This window comes from Hyperolius riggenbachi, chromosome 7 (genome assembly GCF_040937935.1).
Source record: "Hyperolius riggenbachi isolate aHypRig1 chromosome 7, aHypRig1.pri, whole genome shotgun sequence".
Classification (NCBI taxonomy): Eukaryota; Metazoa; Chordata; class Amphibia; order Anura; family Hyperoliidae; genus Hyperolius; species Hyperolius riggenbachi.
Window position 1 is genome coordinate 37,686,720 of NC_090652.1, and position 24,831 is coordinate 37,711,550.

General features: G+C 44.8%; 1 protein-coding gene across 5 annotated transcripts in view; it reads right to left on the minus strand.

Annotated features, from left to right (window-relative positions):
- Positions 1 to 2,867: 2,867 nt before the first annotated feature.
- The window catches only part of STX1B (syntaxin 1B), a 138,916-nt gene continuing 116,952 nt past the window's right edge, over positions 2,868 to 24,831 (minus strand). For 2 of the 5 annotated variants that reach the window (XM_068243926.1, XM_068243930.1), the window contains exons 5-11: positions 23,364 to 23,437; positions 23,115 to 23,223; positions 17,200 to 17,273; positions 13,351 to 13,488; positions 13,148 to 13,258; positions 4,365 to 4,379; positions 2,868 to 3,474 (exon numbers count right to left, since the gene is read on the minus strand). In XM_068243926.1, coding sequence (XP_068100027.1) covers positions 3,391 to 3,474; positions 4,365 to 4,379; positions 13,148 to 13,258; positions 13,351 to 13,488; positions 17,200 to 17,273; positions 23,115 to 23,223; positions 23,364 to 23,437 — 605 coding nt within the window. In that variant the 3' untranslated portion in view covers positions 2,868 to 3,390. Of the gene's footprint in view, positions 3,475 to 4,364; positions 4,380 to 4,445; positions 7,468 to 13,147; positions 13,259 to 13,350; positions 13,489 to 17,199; positions 17,274 to 23,114; positions 23,224 to 23,363; positions 23,438 to 24,831 lie in introns of those variants that run through there. The other 3 variants (XM_068243927.1, XM_068243928.1, XM_068243929.1) reach the window with 3 other exon arrangements.

The following is a 24,831-nucleotide window of genomic DNA, read 5'->3' on the forward strand; positions in this document are numbered from 1 at the left end:
ATCGAAAAACGCTGCCGAACCGCTCTGGTGTGCACTAGGCCTATCTCTGAATTTCCTGGTATGGGGGACAAGGGGTTAAATGTGTTTGAGTGGAGCCTGTCTGTTTGTTTTTAAATGTATATTTCCATTTTACATTTTTAAAGTGTCTTCGAACACCCACATTTTTTGTTCACCATATTGATAACTCTCTATTGACATACTGTACATAATAAATCTGGTGACAGTATCATGTTGGGAGGAACAAAGATTGCACCATAGACTTCAATGCAAAATGCTCAGAATCCAGAATACTGAAAATTAATGTTGAAATGTTACTCAAACTTCTGACTAATTTGGAAGTTATTGTAGTTTAATTTATTGTACTTTTATTTTTCTCTATTTCTTAATTTTATATGTTACATTTCTAAGACTCTTGAGTTTTTTCGTTTATCTGAAATACATTTTGTATCTAGCTGATGTCAATTATTTGTTAACTTCAAATTCTATTACCGCCTTAGTCATATGATAACTTTAGTATAATATTATTTTAAAAAGAACGTTTAAATTTTTTCGCTGTGCTAACAGACTTTAAAATATAAGCACAACGATTTAAACATATCTGCTAATACTACAAGATATTCAAGGGGTCTGTTTACCTTTATATTTTCATTCTGTTGTAAATGTTTAATATTTAAAGGGAATGTAAAACTTTTTTTTAAAGTATTTGTTTTATTTAGATCTCCTATTTGACACAAAATGGTCTTGGAATTAAATATACTTTACAATCAATTTTAATAATAATTTTTAGTGCTAAACTTAATACATAAATAAAACAAGAATTGAAAAAAAATCCAGCATACATCCCCTTTAAAAACAAGGTTTATTTTATCGTACTCATGTCACAAGATATTATACAAAACCTATAAGTACAGAATTTTCTTTGGTTTATCAATTTGCTATATTTATAATTTCCTCGTTTAATTTGTGTAAAATATCAGATTTTTAAACCTAAACTAAAAGGTAGAAAAAAACTACATCATTAAATGTGATAGAAGGTTAAAAATGAACAGTGTGTATTTTACGGTCTAGTCTAATTTATTCTTAAAGAATATCATATTTTGATAATAATTTCCTTGTAAAAATATTATCTCTGTTGATTTTCTGATGTGTGAATAGCATTTGAATCATAAATGATGCTATGGGAGTCAGTTTGTTTGTTTCATTCACTAGTCAAGGTAGGAAAAACACATTTTATCTACTGTCTTCATGTGACACAGTTAAGGTGTGTAAAGGGACTCCGAGCACCTCTCATGGGTATGCCTTTAAGCCGGACGACTTCCAACAACCCCTCTGGAGGAGCCTCTTGCAATGGCCATGGGTGTCACTTCCTCTTCCTGCTTCATTCAGTGATGCACTTTTCTAACAGAGAAGACAGGGGTGATCCGGAAGTTATAACATAGCCAAGATGGCAGTCGCGATTTTTAATTGAAATCGAACGAAAACTATTTGGTGTAGAATGGCGATTTGGGCATCAAATGAAAGTGGATAGCACAGGCTACAGAAACCCATGCATCTTTAAGTACTTTGCAGTACTGGCCGGAGTCTCTTTAAAGGCATACCCATGAGAGGTGCTCAGAGTCCCTTTAACCTGCACGGCCGCGGGAGGGTTTTTTTCACCCAATTTTTTTTTGTAACATGTAGCTAGCCTATCCCTGCTCCCTCTCTCCCACCCTTCCGATCGCCGCCGGCGATCATGTCCATCAGGAAATCCCGTTCTGAACGGGATTTCATTTAGGGCTTCCCCCATCGCCATGGCGACGAACGGAGTGACGTCATCGACGGAGTCCCGATCCACCCCATAGCGCAGCCTGGCGGTGATTGGCCAGGCTGCACAAGGGGTCTGCGGGGGGGCCCTCTTTCGTGGCGGGTAGCGACGGATCGGCAAAGAGTGGCAGCGAACGAATCAAACACACAGCTAGCAAAGTGCTAGCTGCGCGTTTGAAAAAAAAATTGTGCAAATCGGCCCACCAGGGCCGGAGCGGTGCACAGCGGCGTTACTGGACGAGCTCAGCTCTTCCAGAACGCTAAAGAGGTTAAAGAAGATAAATGCTCATTTGGGGGTCTATTCATACTTAGCATGGGCCATCTCGGCACAAGTTGAAGCCGAAAAATAGCTCACCCTGCACAAACTCTGGGTCCGCGTTGATTAATATTCCTCCTTCAAGTTGTAACAACTCGAGCAGGGACATAATTCAAGTCTTTTTTTCCCCTTATTTGTGTGGCACCCAGCTGAAACTCCAGTCACCTAAATCAGGCCCGCAGCCCTGGGGCATGGATGCGCCAATATCAGCTGGCTCGCTCATTTGGTGTCCAATACTTGCTAAATGTCCCTCTAAAGTTTCAAAAAATGAATACTGTACTGACAAAATTATTAGACATTTTTCTCTATGGCCACCGTCTAAAATTAAAAAAAGAAAAAATATATATTGAATGATAAAAAATCCCATATTTATTTAAAAGCTACAGTTTACATTTTATCAAATTTAGTCCACTATTTTTTTAAATCAAATGTAGCACCAGAAGATATGTGGTCAAAGATATCATACTGAGTAATGATAGTATTTCTTGTATATTTTTTCCTTTTTTTCTCTAAACAATGACCACATTGAAAATTTGCTGCGTTCTTTATTTCTTCTTTAGAAAATAATTATTTTTTGTTTCCATGTTTTGTTACCTGAGGAAACTAAAATAAGCACAGAATGATCAAACTCCCTTATGTGACCCCTTTAGAATCCAAACTTTCTCTCCAAGACAAAAGACATCAGGTTAAATGCACACACAAGGAGACATGACTATGTTTACTTCACAAAAACACATTAGGGTGAGGGTTGCTTTTTAAACGGTATGCTTTTTTGTTCTTTTTTTTCAGCAGCACAATAAAAAACACAAAAAACAACAAATAGAAACAAATAAAGACGACACACTTTTTTTAAACCGAGAATTCAGATTTTTCTCTTCTCTTTTTTCACGGTTTCTGCCGTAATTTTTTTTTTCACATTTTTGTAACATGCAAGCAGTTTTTCATATTTTTTCATTTTTTGATATTTTTTTCAACCTTAAAACAACTTTTTTTGCATTTCACATTTTTGTTTTTCAACTGAGACTTTTTTTTTAAACATCAAAAAATTATCGGACAGGAGGGAAGGAGTAAGGGAGGAGATGAAGTGGAAAAAGTTAACCCTTCTCTGCTAGTGGGGAGATGTCACTGGCCCCTCTGGTGGGAAAGGGTTAAAGGAGGAGAGGACCAGGAGGATGTCACATGTCATAGGCCATCTTCTGCAGGAAGCAGTTCACCTTTTTCTTCCAAGATTGGGAAGGCTTTGATTGATGAAGTCACTCTTTTAAAAAAAGTCAATCAGTCTTCCGAGGCTGCATTTTGACAGTACCTCTGCTGTCTTGGACCAACCCAGGAGTTGTGTATACCGTTGACAAATTCTGGAACCCCATTTTCAAGATAGTTATTGGTATTTTCTTTTAATTTGTCTAATCAACTATGCTTTTTCAATGTCCTTTGTGGCTAAATGATCACACTTTCATGAACTATACCACTTCATCGTTAGACACCTATTAGCAAGTTATCCTTTTCTTAGATATTTGTTTACCCTCATGTTAGCTGGTTTTGGGCCTTAGGCAAGTTTTTCAACAATTGCCACAATTTACATCCTAATGCCCATGTGACATCACAACACACCACCCTCTAACTTGTCGAATGGCTCCACCTCTGGCACTATTGGGTGGGGCATGCTTTATCCCTGCCCCCTATCCTGCCTCGGTGCTGCTGCCCCCTCTCTGCATGAACTCTCCACAGGACTCATTCCCACTTCAATAATCCTCGCGACCGGAGACGCTCAGTAAAATTAAACACACATGCAAATTTCAAGGCCGCTAACAGAGAAAAACATTTACAGCAAAATCCAAAGACGACAGAAGCCAAATAGACACCCAGAAATCCAAGGGCACAACACACACAACAGGACCAGAGACGCTCATACAATATGGCTGCTGAGGACGGCCATTTTGAAACTTGCTAATAGACACGCTCTTTTGAACATGCTTCCATTTTTCCTATTACTCTTCTTATTATATAAACATTATATTATTTATCACTGTTTTCTACTACATCAGAAATCTAAAACGAGGAATAAACATTGCCTAGTGCCAAGCAGCTGTAATTTACATTTTACAATCATTCAAAAAATCTAAAAATGAAAAAAAAAAAGTTATTCTAATCAAGGCCCGCTAAAAACATTTAGGTAGGCAGCATATTTAATAAAATAAATAAATGTAAACTTAACTGAAAAATAAAAGGGACGTTAGCTACTTACATATCTAAAAATCCCCTTTAGAAATAAAAAAAAAAAAAAAAAAGAAATGAAAGAGAAAAAATAAATTCAGTTACACATTAGACATCAGAATTAGACAAATTAACAGACATTTTTCTCTACTCTGTAAAGTTTTCCTATTTTTATTGAATTAATAATATTTTTTTTTTCAGAATTAATAGCTATTTTTTTATTTTATTATATATATATTTATTTGTATTAAATTATTAAATATTAAAGCTGAAGGCAGGTTAGACCACATTTTACTGTGGTGTGGTTATAAGACTGAATAGCTGCATAGTTAAGGAGAAATTACCCTTCTGTCTGCTGAGGAAGCCATTTTGTTTGATGACATGTCAACGGAGAAGGGCTACACCAACATTCACCTCCCCATGGCTACCTCCTGGCAAATAAATAAAAATATAAATATATATATTTCATCTGATCATTCCTGATAAGCCGCTTACTAACTAACACTCTGATGAGTTTGCTTGTTGACAAATATCAGTTCAAAATGGCCGCCCATCGTTTTGAGTTCTAGGCCGGAGTTGTTGATTCTTGCATGCATGCGAGAAACTGCCTGTCCCTTTCTCCTCTCCTCCAAGTAAAAAGGTATTCTTTTTTATTTTTAATTTTTCTCGACAAAAGAGACTTGAAATATCCACAGAGACAGCTCATTTTCATGCAAAAAAGGCGACAGAGAAACGAACAGACAGGGCGGAGGAAGAGCTTCGAGGGGGCTGCTGTGTCCTGCTGACAATTTGTTCTTTTTTTTTTTCTGCATATAATTTTTTTTTACCAGCTTTGGCAGGGTGTGGCAATGACAAGTGACTCAGTCTGTACGTCATGTAATGCAAATTATCTCTCTCACTCTCTCAACACACACAGAATACTGTAGTACTGCCAGATCACCACAAGATGGCTCTCTCATCTCAGTTTGACCTTTATACACGCACACAGCACCATAAACACAGAAGGCTCTTTCCGTACACTCATGCAATCTCTGCGCATACCAATATGTACTTGAATACACTAACAATGTAATTCACTTGAAAATGTAAAAAAATAAAAATTAAAAAAAAATGCCCAAAAAAACCCTCTATAATACTTCCGAGCCCCTGAAAAGTGTGACAACTGGCCCCGAGTCTTTTGTGGCACCTGTCTGATGCCAGAAGCGGTAGAGCTGTGAGGTCAGAGTACTTTATTGCTGTATGACAAGATGAATATCTTCCGACTACCTCTCACGCTAACCGTTCTCACGTATTTCCTGGCTGTCCGCAGGGCCAGTCCATCATCAGCAGTGCCGGGGTCAGCTCTGCCAACACCCTACAACTGGCACTACTTGTGGGAGGGGTGGGGCAAACAAGGCAGGAAAAAAGGACAAACTTTGGTCTGTTGGCATTTATATTTGGCTAAAAATTAAAAAAAAAAGTGGAAAAGAATACTGAAAATGAAGACACGATAGCAAAGTGTGCGATCAGACGCAATGACATAAGACATGAATACACACAGGTAAATTGTAATTACTGTGACGCATTACACTTCATTGATGGGAATAGTTACCCCAAGATAAACGGTTTCACTCGTGAAGAAAAATATGCACCTGATCATCTTTGCATCCTCAGAATTAAATATATATATATATTATTATTTTTTTTTTTACATAATCTGTGCTATTTCTCAATCAATGTGCCCTTTGCTTTGTGCCTTCTACACGTGGAGGAAAACTGCTTTCATTAACAAAAAAAAAAAGAATAAAATCCCCCATTTTTTTCATTTACACCACCCGTATTTCCCAGTGATCGAAAACTATACATTATGTCGGAAGAACAGCAAAGATCATAGTTTTTAAACCTGCAAAAGCTGAATAGCCGTATAGCAGGAAGACTGCTTGTATATACAGTGTAGGAAGGGGGTGTGGCTGTTGGCTTAGGACAGCATATATTAACTAGGGATTGAATCTGGTTAGTTGGGCTACTAAACACAAGAACGATGGTCAGGGAGGAGGGACACAAACTGACAGGAAGTCCAGGTGACTGGAGTAGACGATACACAGCTGATACAGGAAATGACGTCACAAAGGAAACATTCCGCGACATGTGACACAAAATTAGTTCATGAAAACTTTGGCAAAGAAAAAAGTCATAAAAGTCTAACAAAAGAAGTGAGAGGATGAGCAGCAAATTCTCCACCCCCTGATGAGGGGAGGAGTACAACAATGTAATGTTTCCCCTGCCTATTGCTAAAACCTGCAGAAAACACCACACGCGGCAAGACGGTACACCGACACGATATGTACTGTCAGGGTTCAGTCTCAGTGACCATTAGGTATGGGCCGCGTGTTTAAAACGGGACAGACACACAGCCAATGGGCATGCACTCCCCACCTCCCCCCCCAACACACTCACATCACCACCTGACCAATAGGACGGAATAAAGTCGAGCGGACACGTACACACAGGACTTTGGCAAATAACGGAAACACACTCAGCCACCAGTCAAGAAAAGGACAAAAAGAAAGCGCCAGGTCGGACCCACTTCCAACGCAACATGTCCCCATGGAACACGTTCAGTAACGATAAATACAGTTTGTTTTTTTTCTTAAACCTTGAGAGACGGTTAACGAAAATTAAAACGGAAACAAAAGAACAGAAATGGGAAACAGACACTGAGAAAGAAAAAAATATTTGGGAATAATTTTGAGGCCCTTTTTGCTCCCCAGCTCCTGTGGGTGACACTTGAGGAAGTTGGTTTAGGTTGGCGTCAGTTAACAGTGTTGACAGGGACAAATTGACTTCTGAATACACACCCCGCCAGCTTGAATTAGCTGATGGTAACCTAACTCCCGGATGAAACCCACATAGACAAAAGGGAAAGGGCTGATGCACAGCTTCCTGATCTGTGCGTAAATCCCAATACTTGTCATGTACATAATATTGTTTCTCTTTTTTTTTTGTTATCTTTTTGCAATCCACTATTTTCTTTATCTCTCCTTTTAATCTGCATTGTGCATTTTGTTTTATTTTTAGAATCCCAGCGTCCCTCCAATAGAGGAGGCCAAGACAACACCCAACACAACACAACAGATTATAATCATAATTTTCTTCTACATACCCAACCGCCATCAGCAACAGGAGGAAGTAGGATGCAATGGACCAATGGAAAGGGAACGGAAGAGGAAGTGAGGTAACACAGGAAGGAAGGAAGAGAGGTAGTAAAGACATAAGTGGAGGAGAGGCAAACAGAAGGCATGAGGCCAAGGTAAGTAGGGGAGAAGAGAGGCAGATTAGGAAGGAAGGTAAGGGCAAAAGAAAAAAGGGAGGAAGAAAATGGGAAACATGGGAAGACGAGGAAGGCAGGGGAGAAGGAGTACATAGTAAGGGAGGAGACATGCAGAAAATGAATGAAGTGATAGAAGAAAAGACACGTGAATTGGAAGAAGGAAACAAAAATGAGGAAACCACAGGAAAAGGACAAAAGGTAAAGTAGAAAACAAGATGGGGGTGGAAGAAGTGAGATACAGGAAAGTTTAAAAGGGATAATAACATAGGAAGGGGAATAGAAAGAAAGAAGAAAGGAGACAAAAGACGTGGAAGGGAAGGGAGGGGGTAGGAAGACAGTTTAAGAGGAAAGATTAACAATAAAAGCAGCAGAATGCAGGGATACAGGGGAGGAAAGGAGACGGGAGATATAGGAGGGGAGGTATAAAGAGAAATGGGAAGTGGAAAAGAGAAATAAAGTAAATAGAAGAGAAGGTAAGAAGAAGACAGTAAGTAAAACACAGGAAGAAAAGAGGAGGAGGAAGAAAGATAAAGAGGGAAAGAGGTGAGAAGAAAGGGAGGCACAAGGGATACCGAAGAGGAAAAAGGATGCATGCAGGAAGGAAGAAGCAGAGGAGAAAGGGAATATGCAGGGTGGGTAAAAGAGAGGAAGAAAAGAAAATATAGGAGGAAGAAAGGCACATGGGGGGGGGTGAGAGAAGAAGAAAAGACAAAGGATACAGAATAGAAATAAGCCACAAAGGAAAGATAAAGAGATAGACGGGAGATAGAGGAATAGGAAGAGAGAGCAAAAGAAGGAAGACACAGGAACAGGAATGAAGAGAGGAAGAGCGATAGAGAAAAATAAGTAAGCCCCAGAAGAAAGAGACAAAGAAGAATGGAAAAAAGAAGAAATAAAAATACATACATCAGAAGTGGAAGAAGTAGAGTAAATATAAGGGAGGAAACGAGATAACAGAAGGTGAGAGCGATATAAGGACGGGTTTACAATGGTGGAAGATGAAATGGGAGGAAATGTCAGAGAGAAATAAGAAAGAGTCAGACATTTTACAGATATAGCAATTATATTACTATACACAAGAATAGCAAAACAAGAGACTGCAATAGAATATATAGAGAGACAGAGGCGGAACTGCGTAATGTGCCCCCCCCCCCAGCTTCCATGGGGCCCCACCATCGGCCACACCCATTTCCACCTCCCCCATGGTGACTGCCACAGCCTATGGACTCATCTTCCAGGGGTCATTTAACAAGTGTGGGCATTATGATCTTCCCACCCAGAATACAGGAGGCCATAACAACACCTAATCTGGCAGATGGAGAGGACTACGGCAATGGAAACATGGTCAGTAGTGTCCCCCCCCCCCCTCCCCCCATCCCTGGCCCCAATGTAAATCTACAGTATATCACCATTCTTCCATAAAGACCTGCACATTCTTGTTTAAATGCTCTTCTGAAACAACTTCTGGACCTCAAATACTAAAAAAGGAGTGTATCCAAGTCACAACTCTGTGACCACTGCAACTCTATAGTTATGCCTTCAGTTCAGCTAGAGAGATAGATGTGGCAACTTCTATTATAGATCACAGAGTAATTCTCTTGAGAGCAGAAGATGATAGCGCTCTACACCGTAAATTACCAATAGTAATAACGATCCATCTCCACCCAGCTCAATAACGTCTTTAGAGCCTGCATTGTGCCACCACAAATCCTCAAATACGGCGTTCAAACAAGAACGTGCTGGTCTTTATGGAAGAATGGTGATATAGAGTTTCAGGGGGGCCAGGGATGTTTCAGGGGGGGGGGGGGGGCATCTCCTGAGTCCTGACCCTATTTCCAGTGCAGGACTCAGGAGTCCTCCCCATCCTCCAGATTAGGTGTTGTTGTGGTCTCCCTTGTTCTAGACCACAGGTATCAAACTCCAGTCCTTGAGGGCCATATCCTTGCCAGCATTTAGGATGGACTGATACATGGAGAAATGTATTCTACTTGATGAACCACAACTTCCCAGATTCAGTCCCATCAATTAATTTGAGCTTTGCCAAAAATAAAATGTGTGAAGACCTCGGCCCTTGAGGACTGGAATTCGACATCCCTGCTCTAGACAGACAGATGTGGCAACTTCTATTAAAGGTTGATAGTGCTCTACACCGTAAATTATGAATAATAATAGTAATGATCTATCTCCACCCAGCAAAATAACGTTTTTATAGCCGTCACAGATCCTCATAGCCCTCTGTCTAGATGTGGCAACACACCATGAAATTTTTTCTTTTTTTTAATGACAAATTTTCTTGATTGATTGTATTGGTTAGAAAACCAAATCAATCCACCATATACTATAATTTAAAAAAAACATCTATCAGAATATTCCATCGTGGTCAAGAGGTAATCAGAAAAAAATTGAGAGAATGAAAAAAATATTATATTCAATTTCTTGATACAATCAATCATTTTTTATAAATAAAGAAATATATGGGAAAATAGAACGTTTTGGTTGAATCGCGCAAGGCCACCTTTAGAATTTAGCGCACATGTACAGAGCTACAAGGCTTCATCCACCCCGTGTAAGCATGCATTTATCTCTCATTGGCCCCTTATTCAAATCACTTTTTCTCTTAGGTTTTCTCCTAGGAGATCATTTTTCATCTTCTGCCTAAAATAATTTTTCAGCACAAAGCAACTGAAAAAGTACCAAAAGTTGGTGAAAAAGTACTGCCAAAGTATTCATAGTATTTTCTGACTTGATGGTGGCTTTAACCACTTGCCGACCGCACGCTTATACCGTGCGTCGGCAAAGTGGCAGCTGCAGGACCAGCGACGCAGTACTGCGTCGCCAGCTGCAGGCTGATTAATCAGGAAGCAGCCGCTCGCGCGAGCGGCTGCTTCCTGTCAAATCACGGCGGGGGCTCCGGGAATAGCCTGCGGGCCGCCGATGGCGGCTCGCAGGCTAAATGTAAACACAAGCGGAAATAATCCGCTTTGTTTACATTTGTACGGCGCTGCTACGCAGCAGCGCCGTAAGGCAGATCGGCGATCCCCGGCCAATCAGCGGCCGGGGATCGCCGCCATGTGACAGGGGACGTCCTGTCACTGGCTGCACAGGACGGATAGCGTCCTGTGCAGCCTCGATCACCGGGGGGGGGGGGAGCAGGTAGGAGAGGGAGGGGGGAATTTCGCCGCGGAGGGGGGCTTTGAGGTGCCCCCCCGCCAGCCACACGCAGGCAGAAGAGATCAGACCCCCCCTGCACATCATCCCCATAGGGGGGGAAAAAGGGGGGCAATCTGATCTCTCTGCCTGCACCCTGATCTGTGCTGGGGGCTGTAGAGCCCACCCAGCACAGATCACTAAAAAACACGCTGGTCCTTAAGGGGGGGGTAAAGGGTGGGTCATCAAGTGGTTAAGGGAACCTAAACTGAGCAGGATGTGGATTTTTCCTTTTAAAATAATACCAGTTGCCTGACTCTCCTGCTGATCTTGTGTCTCTAATAATTTTAGTCACAGCCCCTCAACAAGCATGCAGATCAGGTACTCTGACAGAAGTCAGACTGGATTAGCTGCATGCTTGTTTCAGGTCTGTGATTCAGACACTACTGCAGGCAAAGAGATCAGCAGGGCTGCCAGGCAACTGGTTTTGTTTAACTACTCTGAGACCGCTCCACGCCAATGGGTGTGGCCGCGGCGGCAGCCCCAGGACCGCCTAACGCCAATTGGCGTCAGGTCCAGGAGCCGGCTACTGAAGGAGATCGCACGCAGGATGCACGCGCATCTCCTTCTTCAGTCTCCGAGCGGCTATTGCCGCTCGGGAGACTGTTAGACGGCGTGATCGCAGTCTATTTGCATATACAGAGCTGCGACATGTACAGCGCTGGGGGACAAGAGAGCGATCGACTCTCATAGGGTGAAGCCTATGAGAGCTGATCGCTATGATTGGCTGGCTGGCTGGGTGGAGGGAGGGTTTTAAATAAATAAATTAATAAAAAAAATAGTAAAAAAAAAAATTACCCCCCCCCACATAAATTTATAGTAAAAAAAAAAAACCGGGGGGGGGGGGGGGGGGGATCACTTGTGTGATGTGTTGTGTGGCCCTACAGCTTGGCCTTAAAGCTGCAGTGGCCAATTATGAAAATAACAGCCTGGTCTTTAGGGGGGTTTACCACTGTGGTCCACAAGTGGTTAAAAGGAAACATCCATATCCCTCTACCATCACTTCGGCCAGACACGGCCAGTTGTACGCATCTGCAGGGACTCCCTCCGTCTCGCCGGCGCCTGCTTTCCACATGCGTCTGCGCAGTACGGAGGGAGCGCACTGTGCTTGCGTCGACTGGCCCTGACTGGCCGAAGAGACGGGACCTGGTACCAGGGGATAGAGGCGGCGGAGGACAGTGGCGTGAGAGCGATCCAGGCTGATAATGGAGGACGCCTCAGGTATGTATAAAATCTATTATGTGTTTCGTCTCTGGTTCTCTTTAAGGTTCCCTTTAAAAGACATTTTATTGATAACGATCTGAAAATAGTATCTAGGAGAAAACTTTGGCGAAAATGTGACTTGAATATGGGCCATTGGTCCACATGCAATTCATTTTTTCACCTGCTTTTTCTCCTAGGTGATGTTTTGTCAATAAAATACATTTTAAACAACCAGCAAGTGAGAAAACACACAAAATAATTTTGATAATTCTTTTTCACCAACCTTTTGGTACTTTTTCAGTTGCAAAGTGTTGAAAATGTATTTTAAATAGAAAATGAAAAATTATCTCCTAGGAGAAAAAGTGAATTGCATATGGCCCATTGGGCTAATCCAATCCACTTTGGCTATCATTCATAAAGCATTGCATGCGGAAATGCTGAAAACAGCTGACTTTACCGAGCACTTAGCAAAATCTCCATTCATATAAGCTGTTACCGCATGAAAAGCTGACATTCCCGAGCAGAGCGATAAATACCGCCTTGTGCAGTGATTAGCTTAACAAATGTCACTAAATGTCAATTCATAAAGAGTAGAGTAAGCGGTATGAGGACGGGGAATACCGCTCCCTTGCATGTGGCGATAAGCATGCAGATTACAGCTAAGTCAATGGAGACAGACCTCCCAAGCAGCAGCAGTGAGAGCAGCGCACAGAGGGGCTCAGGCAGCTTCTCCTGTTACGCCAGCCTACAGCCAGCCTACCGACAGCCTACAGCCAGCCTAGTTCGGGGAATCTCCGCACTGATGTTGCAACTGTAAACATTTTTATGAATGAGCACACAGAAGTCTAAAATACCGAATGCGGTGTTTTCCCGCACTGATTTTCTTTACCGAACACACTTTTATGAATGATAGCCAATGTCTCCTGAGTTTGCTTCAGTACTTTTCCAACTTCTTTTTGGTACTTTTTCAATTGCATAGTGCTGAGAAACTATTTAAACAGAAGATGAAAAATGATCTCCTAAGAGAAAAAGTGAACCAGGCCCATTGTGTCCATCAAGCATAAGCGTCTCTTGTCTTGTGAGCTGCTACTCACCCTTCGTGCTTTGCTCTGATATTTCACAGCTTTCTTGGTATCAGAGACTGCTCGTTCCACGTAGTCCACGGAATGTTCCACATTGTACTCAATGCGGTCTATCATCTCTCCCTGAAAGAGAAGAAAGGTGCGAGGAGAGGTCAAAGGTGCAACGCTGCAATAAGCTCAGATCCACCATCAGGGTCATCTCCCCATCTTCTCACCTGGCTCTCCACCAGCATGGCCATGTCTACAAACATGTCATGAAGCTCTCGGATGCTGTTCTCCAGCTTGATGATCTCATTGTGTCGAGTCTCGATCTCATTGAGAGCTTGCTTGGTCATCTGAGAGTCCATCTTGATCTACAAGTTTTGGACAGAAGAAGGGTCACCAGCTAGACACTGGACAACAATCCACATCCTGTTTCTCATGGTTAACATTCTTATCAAATCTTAGATGACTTGTGCATGGCCAAACACAGGCCAAAGTTAAAGCTGGACCTGAATTCAGAACTTCCTCTCTGCTCTAAAAGAAAAACCAAAGCATAATATAACCTTAAATGAAAAATGTTTTTTTTTTGTTAATTAGCTTCTTTGCCGAGGCAGCCAGCTGACACAGCTGAGAGATCAAATTACACTGGTGATTAGTCACAGATGAGTAGGAACCACTTTAAGGTAGCCATACGTAGGGGGACTTTTACATTAGACCCAATCACTTTCATTTAACCTGCTACTAATCTCTTTATTGCACCTATCCAAATGATTCATATCGAGTTGATTTTAGGTAGTTTATTGACTGGAAGCATGATTGGTGAGTATTGTGGAAGCAGTCACACCAAAGGCAGAGAGCACTGAAAAGCGTTTGGTAGAACATGCAACAAATGCCAGAGGCTAAATCACATGGCTAGGTGTCTGCAGACAGAGAAGAGAAATTATACAAACAACCAGAAACATCTAACTTCTGACTCAAGTAGGAAGAACATTTATGGTGAATTTACATTTACACACATGCAAATGATCCCTTCTGTCATCTCTGATAGTTTAGTTTAGCCAAGGGCTGCCACACACCAAGAGCGCTTCTGATCGCTTTTTAAAACGCTAGCGCTTTGAAAAGCACTTGGCTAATGTATTTGAATGGGATGGAGCACACCAGAGCTTTTTTGCCAAACGAAACGCGGGTCCTGCAGCATTTTTGCGGATTGCTGAGTCGATTCAGCCTCAATGTTAAGTATAGGAAAGTGGAAAATCGCTCTGAAAATCGCTAGATCAGAGCGATTTTCCAAGCGTTTTTGTTACAGAAGCTGTCCAGTGACAGCTCTACAGTAACAAAAAAATTAAATGAAACGCTACACCGTAACACTGCAAAAATCACCAGGCACGTTTAGAAAATCGCTAGGCACACGCCTAGAATCGCCTAGACAAATCACTTCAAAAAGCGATGAGCGTTTGCGATTACGCTATCGCTTTTTGGTGTGCGCTGGCCCTATCAGGGATAACAAGCTGACACATCATTGCATTCCAGCTTTCAACGGACAAGTAAGGATGATTTGCATATTCAGCAGTGATGTATTGTGGGACACCTCGAATGCTCACTCCAACCGGAAAATACCTTAGCCCTTGTAGGCATGTGTAGGAGGCTCTCCTCATGCCCACCGCTCCCCCATTCTTCTCCATTAAGGTCTAATGTAACCTATTTCTGTGTTGGGAGCGTTGGTGCGCACTGCATAGACGCAGCCCAGCGACAGACGACAGGAGAGCTCTGTGCATGCTCACTACGGCACAACTACATAGTGCGCATGCGCCGAGCACTCTTGGCTGTTGGCATGATCAAGGACGCGAGTTGCCAGGCAGGGCCTGTTGTCAGGCGAAGCCTGTGCAGTGCGCACCAACACTCCCGACACAAAAGTAGTTTACATTAGACATTAACGGAGGGGAGCAGAAGAGAACGGGGAGCGGTGGGCATGAGGAGAGCCGGGCTAAGGTATCCTTTAAGAAGGCAAAATTCTGTTTTAAATAACATTTTAGTAAGGAAGCTTTTTGGTCTCTTTCAGCCCCTTACACACTCATAGTTCTGTGTCACCATGAGCTTGCTGGGCAATCTGTAAGACTGACATGGTCAGAATAGGCAAGGTCAATACCAGATTATCATTGACACCATGGTCAGACAAAGCAGGGTTAGGGAGAAGGAATGGCAAATGAGGTCAATGCAAGCAAAGCAAGCAACTAGGGAAAGAACAAAAAAAGTATATGCCCTAGCAACCTATTATACAGTAGACAACCACAGAGTGAAACCTTCTGCCCATTTATAGGCATATTACCCATCCAGGAAACCTGCTACCCCCAAGTTATATAGTAGATAGCATTATGCTGGGTACACACTATGAGATTTTCTGGCAGATTTACTGTCAGATTGATTATTTCCAACATGTCCGATTTACGATCGATTACTAATCGATTTCCAACTGTTTTCTGTTCACTTCTATCGGGAAAACCATCAGAAATCGAATCAGACATGTGGGAAATAATCAATATGACATTAAATCTGCCAGCAAATCTCATAGTGTGTACCAGGCACTAGAGCTGTGTGCAGAGACAGATAGACATCTTTCCCACCAACTGATCATTAGCTGGCTATGGCTCACAAATGTCAGCATGCTACAGACAAGTTGCCAACCGCCTGTCTGAACAAACCTTCTTCAGCTAAGTCTCTAAGGCCTTTTTCACAGTGGGACGTTAAAGAGACTCCGTAACAAAAATTGCATCCTGTTTTTTATCATCCTACAAGTTCCAAAAGCTATTCTAATGTGTTCTGGCTTACTGCAGCACGTTCTACTATCACCATCTCTGTAATAAATCAACTTATCTCTCTCTTGTCAGACTTGTCAGCCTGTGTCTGGAAGGCTGCCAAGTTCTTCAGTGTTGTGGTTCTGTGATGCATCTCCCCCCTCCTGGCCCCTCTATGCACACTGCCTGTGTATAATGATCTCTTGAGATACAAAAGGAAGGGTGTATACAGCCTGCTTGTGTATGGGTGTATTTTCTATGTGTGGACATACTGTACATCAACCTACTTCCTGTTTTGGTGGCCATTTTGTTTGTTTATAAACAAACTTTTAAAAACTGTTTTTAACCACTTTTAATGCGGCGAGGAGCGGCGAAATTGTGACAGAGGGTAATAGGAGATGTCCCCTAACACACTGGTATGTTTACTTTTGTGCGATTTTAACAATACAGATTCTCTTTAAAGTCGCACGTTATAAAAAATTATAACGCAGACTAACGCACAGTAACACAAAGTCTGTGCGACATTCACAGTGCACACGTTGCGTTGTGTGTAACGTGTAGCAATATTTAGACAGTGCTGCATGCTGTGCATTTAGCAATAAATCTGCTGCGTTATGTGTGTTGCACATGCTCAGTAATGTTTTTTTTTTTTTTTAAATGTAACGCATGCGCCGTTTTAGTTCCATCAGTATGCGTCGAAAACAGTGCACCAAGAGACATCTAACGCAGTGCAAAATAACGCCCAATTTTATAACCTTCATGCGCTGCGTCAGGGGCACGTTGTGCGACTTTAACGTTGCATCAAACGCAACGTCCCGCTGTGAAAGAGGCCTCACACTTCCCTTCTGTGACTTGGGAACTCTGCTCCACTCCTTCTTGTGAGAACACCTCTGCTGCCAACTGCAAGAGATCTTCACATAGAAGAAGGCCTGGAATCCATGCAAGTCAAAGATCCAAGTTGGACTTGAGATTATCCCTAAGCATACAGGAAGGTGTTTATGGTAAAGGCTGAACCCGGTTCCCTCAACATCATCACTTTACAAACATAGAATTTGGGGTACGTCTGCTTTGATTACAAAAAATGATTATTGGATCTAATTTGCCATAAATGAAGATCTATTGGATTCAGCAGACCAGTGGCCTGGTTCCTTCTCCTACACGCCAGTGACTGTTGGCTCCTGGCTGTGCCTGACACGTGTCTAAGAGTAGCTGAGAAAGGCTTGTCACATTTTCTTACACAAAACATACAGGCAATGGTCCCATTTCCCCCTCACCAGCCCCATTACACACGTCGTCTGTGAAAATGGCCAGTTTCCCGCTCTCCAGCATGTCTTCCAGTTCCTCATTGGTCGTGGTCCTTCCAGCTGCAGAGGAGAGAAAAGCGTGAGGTGGATTCTGTATCACACTAATACACAGAGCTCTTGTACCCCCTACAAAGATCAGCCCACCTCCAAGTTTCCCCTAAAATTCACTAAAAGTCTCTGTGGCTTTAATAGGTAAAAGACCCTCCTTCCCATATATGCAAGGCCGGATTTATACTTTTTGTGCCCTCAGGCCATGTTGTGTCTCTCCTTTCTTGTGCCGCAGCGCCCCTCCCATCCCATGTGCAGCCCCCTCTTCCATGTGTAGCATCCATGTACAGCAGCCCCTCCCATTCCATGTACAGCCCCCTCTTCCATGTATAGCTTCCATGTACAGCAGCCCCTCCCATTCCATGTGCAGCCCCCTCTTCCATGTGTATCATCCATGTACAGCAGCCCCTCCCATTCCATGTGCAGCCCCCTCTTCCATGTATAGCTTCCATGTACAGCAGCCCCTCCCATTCCATGTGCAGCCCCCTCTTCCATGTGTATCATCCATGTACAGCAGCCCCTCCCATTCCATGTACAGCCCCCTCTTCCATGTATAGCTTCCATGTACAGCAGCCCCTCCCATTCCATGTGCAGCCCCCTCTTCCATGTATAGCTTCCATGTACAGCAGCCCCTCCCATTCCATGTGCAGCCCCCTCTTCCATGTATAGCTTCCATGTACAGCAGCCCCTCCCATCCCATGTGCAGCCCCCTCTTCCATGTATATCTTCCATGTACAGCAGCCCCTCCCATCCCATGTGCAGCCCCCTCTTCCATGTGTAGCATCCATGTACAGCAGCCCCTCCCATTCCATGTGCAGCCCCCTCTTCCATGTGTAGCATCCATGTACAGCAGCCCCTCCCATTCCATGTGCAGCCCCCTCTTCCATGTGTATCATCCATGTACAGCAGCCCCTCCCATTCCATGTGCAGCCCCCTCCTCCATGTGTAACATCCATGTACAGCAGCACCCCTCCCATCCCATGTGCAGCCCCCTCTTCCATGTGTATCATCCATGTACAGCAGCCCCTCCCATCCCATGTGCAGCCCCCTCTTCCATGTGTAGCATCCATGTACAGCAGCCCCTCCCATTCCATGTGCAGCCCCCTCTTCCATGTGTAGCATCCATGTACAGCAGCCCCTCCCATTCCATGTGCAGCCCCCTCTTCCATGTGTATCATCCATGTACAGCAGCCCCTCCCATTCCATGTGCAGCCCCCTCCTCCATGTGTAACATCCATGTACAGCAGCACCCCTCCCATCCCATGTGCAGCCCCCTCTTCCATGTGTAGAATCCATGTACAGCAGCCCCTCCCATTCCATGTGCAGCCCCCTCTTCCATGTGTATCATCCATGTACAGCAGCCCCTCCCATTCCATGTGCAGCCTCCTCCTCCATGTGTAACATCCATGTACAGCAGCGCCCCTCCCATCCCATGTGCAGCCCCCTCTTCCATGTGTATCATTCATGTACAGCAGCCCCTCCCATTCCATGTGCAGCCCCCTCCTCCATGTGTAACATCCATGTACAGCAGCACCCCTCCCATCCCATGTGCAGCCCCCTCTTCCATGTGTAGAATCCATGTACAGCAGCCCCTCCCATTCCATGTGCAGCCCCCTCTTCCATGTGTATCATCCATGTACAGCAGCCCCTCCCATTCCATGTGCAGCCCCCTCTTCCATGTATAGCTTCCATGTACAGCAGCCCCTCCCATTCCATGTGCAGCCCCCTCTTCCATGTATATCTTCCATGTACAGCAGCCTCTCTCTTTCACTAACAGCTCTCTTGAGCATCAGTTTCCCTTTTCTATGTGTTGCTCCCCATTTCACCCTCTTTTTCATATGTAGTAACCCCTCCTTCATGTTTAGGTGCCCCTGGGCCTGCAGGCGCCCAAGGCCCCTCCCATTCCATGTGCAGCCCCCTCTTCCATGTGTATCATCCATGTACAGCAGCCCCTCCCATTCCATGTGCAGCCCCCTCCTCCATGTGTAACATCCATGTACAGCAGCACCTCTCCCATCCCATGTGCAGCCCCCTCTTCCATGTGTAGAATCCATGTACAGCAGCCCCTCCCATTCCATGTGCAGCCCCCTCTTCCATGTGTATCATCCATGTACAGCAGCCCCTCCCATTCCATGTGCAGCCCCCTCCTCCATGTGTAACATCCATGTACAGCAGCGCCCCTCCCATCCCATGTGCAGCCCCCTCTTCCATGTGTATCATCCATGTACAGCAGCCCCTCCCATTCCATGTGCAGCCCCCTCCTCCATGTGTAACATCCATGTACAGCAGCACCCCTCCCATCCCATGTGCAGCCCCCTCTTCCATGTGTAGAATCCATGTACAGCAGCCCCTCCCATTCCATGTGCAGCCCCCTCTTCCATGTGTATCATCCATGTACAGCAGCCCCTCCCATTCCATGTGCAGCCCCCTCTTCCATGTATAGCTTCCATGTACAGCAGCCCCTCCCATTCCATGTGCAGCCCCCTCTTCCATGTATATCTTCCATGTACAGCAGCCTCTCTCTTTCACTAACAGCTCTCTTGAGCATCAGTTTCCCTTTTCTATGTGTTGCTCCCCATTTCACCCTCTTTTTCATATGTAGTAACCCCTCCTTCATGTTTAGGTGCCCCTGGGCCTGCAGGCGCCCAAGGCCTGGGCGTTTTTGGCCTTTCCAGAAATCCAGCCCTGCATATATGGGTATAGCAAGAAGTAGCATCTGCATTAGGTTTTCTGCATCTTTCTATGAGGCACAACACTGAGGGCTGATGAGAGAGGTGACAACACTGATTGCGTACAGTCCGTTGTGTACAAAAGAGGCCAATGAGGCCTACAGCAAGGCTTCCCTCCTGCTTACCCACTGGGCCACAGTGATCTAAATCAGCACATTTTATACCGAAAGTACAAGAGTAGCTAGTGAGAGGTGCTAATTGATTACTGGGGAAGTAAACAAAGGCATTGATTGGTCAGAGTTACTAACCAATCAGAGCATGTCTCTGGACCAAGGCATTATGGTCTTTTCAGTGATTGTGTTGGTAGGGGCGTAACTACGAATCATGGGGAGCCCAGAAAAACTTTCCTGGGGCCCCTTAATGTCCACACCCCTTCCCTTGCCGTCCCTAGGTGACTCCCACGGCCTGGGGGCCCATCTTGCAAGGGTCAAAAAACAAGTGTGGCCATCATACTCTTCATACCCATAACATGTGTAGCCACAAAAACACCTGATCTGGCGTATCAGAGAAAGGGAAGGCTAGTAGTTGGGGCCCCTTCACACCTCTGGGCCCCCCTGCACTTGTAGGGGCTGCTCCCCCTAGTGGAATATTCAAGTAACAGCAACCATAGAGGTGGCCGAGAAAGTGGGTTTGTTGTGCTCACTTTCATTGTAGCAGCCCTGATAATGGCCACTGCACTGCATCCCTTTGGGGTCTCGGTGGTAAATCACTGATACAGTTTAAAACCTTATGAGCCATGCACTATGCTAGGTGATAAGTAGCATGCAGTGTGCAAGCTACTTCTCACCTGCCCATCGCATGAGGATTACACAGCAACAGGTAGACCGCCACCACTGGCGTAACAATAGGGCCTGCAGCCCCTGCTCCCGAGGGGGGCCCGGGCCCCCCCTGGGGCCCACTCGGGGCTGTTTTGTGGATGTTGGAGGGGATGCAGCATGAGGGGAAAGCCATGGCCACATTCGGCGGGGAGGGGGGACGTCCCCCCCCCCCTCCCTCACCTCGGGGCTCTCCCCTCCCCTCTACTTTAAATTAGAGTCCAGGCAGCGGACAGATACATATCTTCCGTGCGCTCCAGCGTGCGTTCCTCTCGCTAGTCTCTGACGCAACTTCCTGTATAACAGGAAGTCGCGTCAGAGACTAGAGAGAAGAATGCACGCTGGAGCACACGGAAGGTATGTATCTGTCTGCTGCCTGCCGCTGCTCGCCGCTGCCTGGACTCTAATTTAAGCTGGAGGGGAGCGCAGAGGGGAGAGCCCCAAGGTGAGGGAGGGGAAGGGGAACGTCCCCCCTCCCCACCGAATGTGGCCATGGCTTTCCCCTCACGCTGCGTCCCCTCCAACCCCCACAAAACGGCCCCGAGCGGGCACCGGGGGGGGGGGGGGGGGGAGGCGCTCAGAAATTCTGCAGGGGGGCCTGGTGGGGCCTAGTTACGCCCCTGACCGCCACAAACCCCTTCACATGCTGGCGGTGCTGGGCAACTTCACCGTGCAGCAGCACAGAGGCAGGTAGAAATGCCCATAACACACTAGACGTGGGTAAAATCCAGACATCTTTATTGGTACATCCAAAAGAGAGACTAGTAGCCGACGCATTTCAGATAGGGATGGCCAATGAGATGCAAATATTTTCGAGTTGATGCAGGAGTATGCAAATGTTGTATGTAAATTTATGCAGATTGAAAATGGACCAATTGAATTTTACCTCAGCAGGATTTGATTGGTTTATATTTAAGCTGCATAAATTTGCATAATGCTGTATAAACTCAAAATGATTTGCATCTCATCCACCATCCCTAGTTTCAGACACACAGGTCCTTAGTCATAGCTGAGGAATACCATTAAACCAAATTGCTGGCTTCACTTGTGCAATGGCCGAGTGTTAAGAGCATTACTAGGAATTTGCTGTCCTTCAGCACCGCGGCACTGCTGCCTTGCTCCCCAGGGAGATGTGTGCGCACCCGCTGCTGTCACCCGACGTCCGTTGGTAGGGCCAGAAGGCTTCCGGGCGCTTAAAGGGAACCTAAACGGAGAAGGATATGGATTTTTCCTTTTAAAATAATACCAGTTACCTGACTCTCCTGCTGATCCCGTGTCTCTAATACTTTTAGCCACAGCCCCTGAACAAGCATGCAGATCAGGTGCTCTGACTGAAGTCAGACTGGATTAGCTGCATGCTTGTTTCAGGTGTGTGATTCAGCCTCTACTGCAGCTACAGAGATCAGCAGGACTGCCAGGCAACTGGCATTATTTAAAAGGAAACATCCATATCCCTCTCTGTTTAGGTTCCCTTTAACCGACATCCCCTGCAGCATTTGGGATTGTCTTGCATTCACAATATTGGATCAATCACTAAAATTGGTGCAGGAGTGCTACAGCTGAGTGGAGGATGATGCCTCAATCATACACAGTCAAAGCTAAAGCTAGCACCTTCTAAATGTACCTTTATTCCTTCATAGAAACACTCCAAAAGCCAACGTTTCAGGACCACACAGTGTTTGCTCAAAGGCCAATATCTGAGTTACCTCAAAGGCGACCACTAAGAAGGCAGATTAGACCCGACCCCACTCGGGCTTACAGAGTCGCTCTCTGTGGTAAATTGTGGACAATCGGTACTACAAATGGTGTAAGAGGCGCCAACTAGTATACAAGGTATATATAGAAAAAAGGAATTAGAAAAAGGTAGTAATTAACGAATAGAAAACTCAGATGATGAGGTTTTACCATAGCATGGCCTATGATGTCTAGTGAGGGGCGGCAGGTGCCACCAGTCCAATGAGTAAGGGGATTCAGGGATGTATGGATGAGTAGGGTAGTGTGGGTGCCAGGAAGGTAGGCGGAAGAGTGGAGAGGAGGCAGGCGTCAGGTGGCCCAAACCATCACATGATTCAGGAGGCTTCATGGTAAGTCCGTCCCTGGCCTATAGTGGGCCACGTGCCTACTCAGAGATTGAAGTCTACCTACATCTCTAGTAGCAGGACTATTTATATGAATACCCACAAAAGAGTCCTGACCCGTAGAGTTAACTGTCCTATGCTGAGCCATGTGCTCACATGGAAATTACAGCCTACCTATACCCCAAACAAGCATCATTGCCGACCTATTATGTAACCCATCAAGATACGTACTGATTTCCAGCTGTCTCTGGATACGGTCTTTGCAGCGGTCTCTGTATTTTGATTGTGTTGAGTTGTACTCCGTCATCACCTCCACAAACTTGCGGGACAGAGTTGAGTGCTGTGGAGATGCAGAGAGGTTAGAGAAATGGCGCAGTAACTCCCGGGAGGTGTAAGTGGGAGGGGTAAGGTGAGGGGAAAATGAAGTACTCTCTGACGGGCAGTAAGTAGTTGTGACGACAAAGGTTTGTCATTGGTTACCTGTGTTTTCCGGATACGTAAGTCAGCTGAGGAGCGGTTGAGACCTTCTTCCTGTTCGATACTTTGTTCGATTGCTGTAATGGAACAAGGAGACACCCATTAAATATCTGTTAGTCAAATCATGCTAAGGGTTCTGGCAGTCTAATTTTAGGATCAGTTCTTCATCTGTATTTAAAGTAAACCTGTGAGGTCAGTTGGGAGAAAAAAAACTGTACTTACCTCAGGAGGTTGAAGCCCCATCCTGCTACGTTAGCGCTGGAACCACTGAAGAGTGGCCTCCTTGCGCCTGTGCAGTAGCACTGTCCTGCATGGGCTCTGTCCGAAATAGCTGAGCCTGATTGGGTCTGCTACTGCACAGGTGGCTTGAGTGTGCACAGTAGCATGGGCCTGATCTGGCCTGGTTTTTTTCGAGGAAAGCTGAGCAGTCCCGTGCTAATGCGCATGCACAAGTTATTGAAAATTTTCTTTTTTGGGGGTCCCAGCGCTGGATCCCCTCTACTGAGGAAGACAGGGGAAGCCTCTTAAGGATCCAGAGGCTTCCTCCTCCCAAGGGAAGTACCCCGTAAGGGCACTTTTTTCCCTTAAACCTAACCTGAAGCAGAAAAAAACGTATGATATAATGAATTGTATGTGTAGTACGGATAACGAAAGGAGCATTAGCAGCAAAGAAAAGAGTCTCATATTTTTATTTTCAGGTAAATACCTTTTTTTTTTTTAAATAACACTGCATCATTCTGTCACAGTTGTAGTTCAAAAACCACATTCTGTCTTTTAAGCTATAAAACAAAGCAGAAATAATGACCCGTAGAACTTTCTTGTGGTAAAACCTTATCACAAGCTGTTTCTCTCTGTTTCTTGCCTGTTTTAAGTGCTTTAGAAAATAGCACTGCTGACTACATTACTCGGAGAGCTCAGAGAAGCTCTTTTGCATAGACAACAAGTGAAGTTTCTTAACTCTTCCTGTACTGGAAAAAATATAAGATTCATATCTGTGCTGCTAATGTTCTATTTCTTAGCTGTACTACACATACAAATCATTATCTCATAAGTTTATTTTGCTTTAGGTTTGCTCTAACCTTCTGGGGACCGCGCAGCGTAAATCCTACGCCGCACTTGTGGCTGCCTAACTCTGATGCAGCGTAGGATTTACACTGCCTGCTTATAGCGCTCCTAACGCGATCGTGCGCACCCGAGAGGGGAGATTAAGCTGTCATATGACAACTGACATCTCCCCTCATTGATCAGGAGCAATGGAGATTGGCTCCTGATCACGTGATCACTACGATTTGCATCGCTGGCCGATCGTAGTAATTAGCGAAAGCAGTGGCGGTAGGAAGGGAAGAAGAGGACAAGGACTCACCTTCCTGACGTTTCCTCGGCGATTAGCATTCCCCTCCGCTCTGCCCGGCATCTCTGCTCGCTCTGCCATGAGTGTCGGGTCACGGCTTGATGATGTCATCAAGCCACG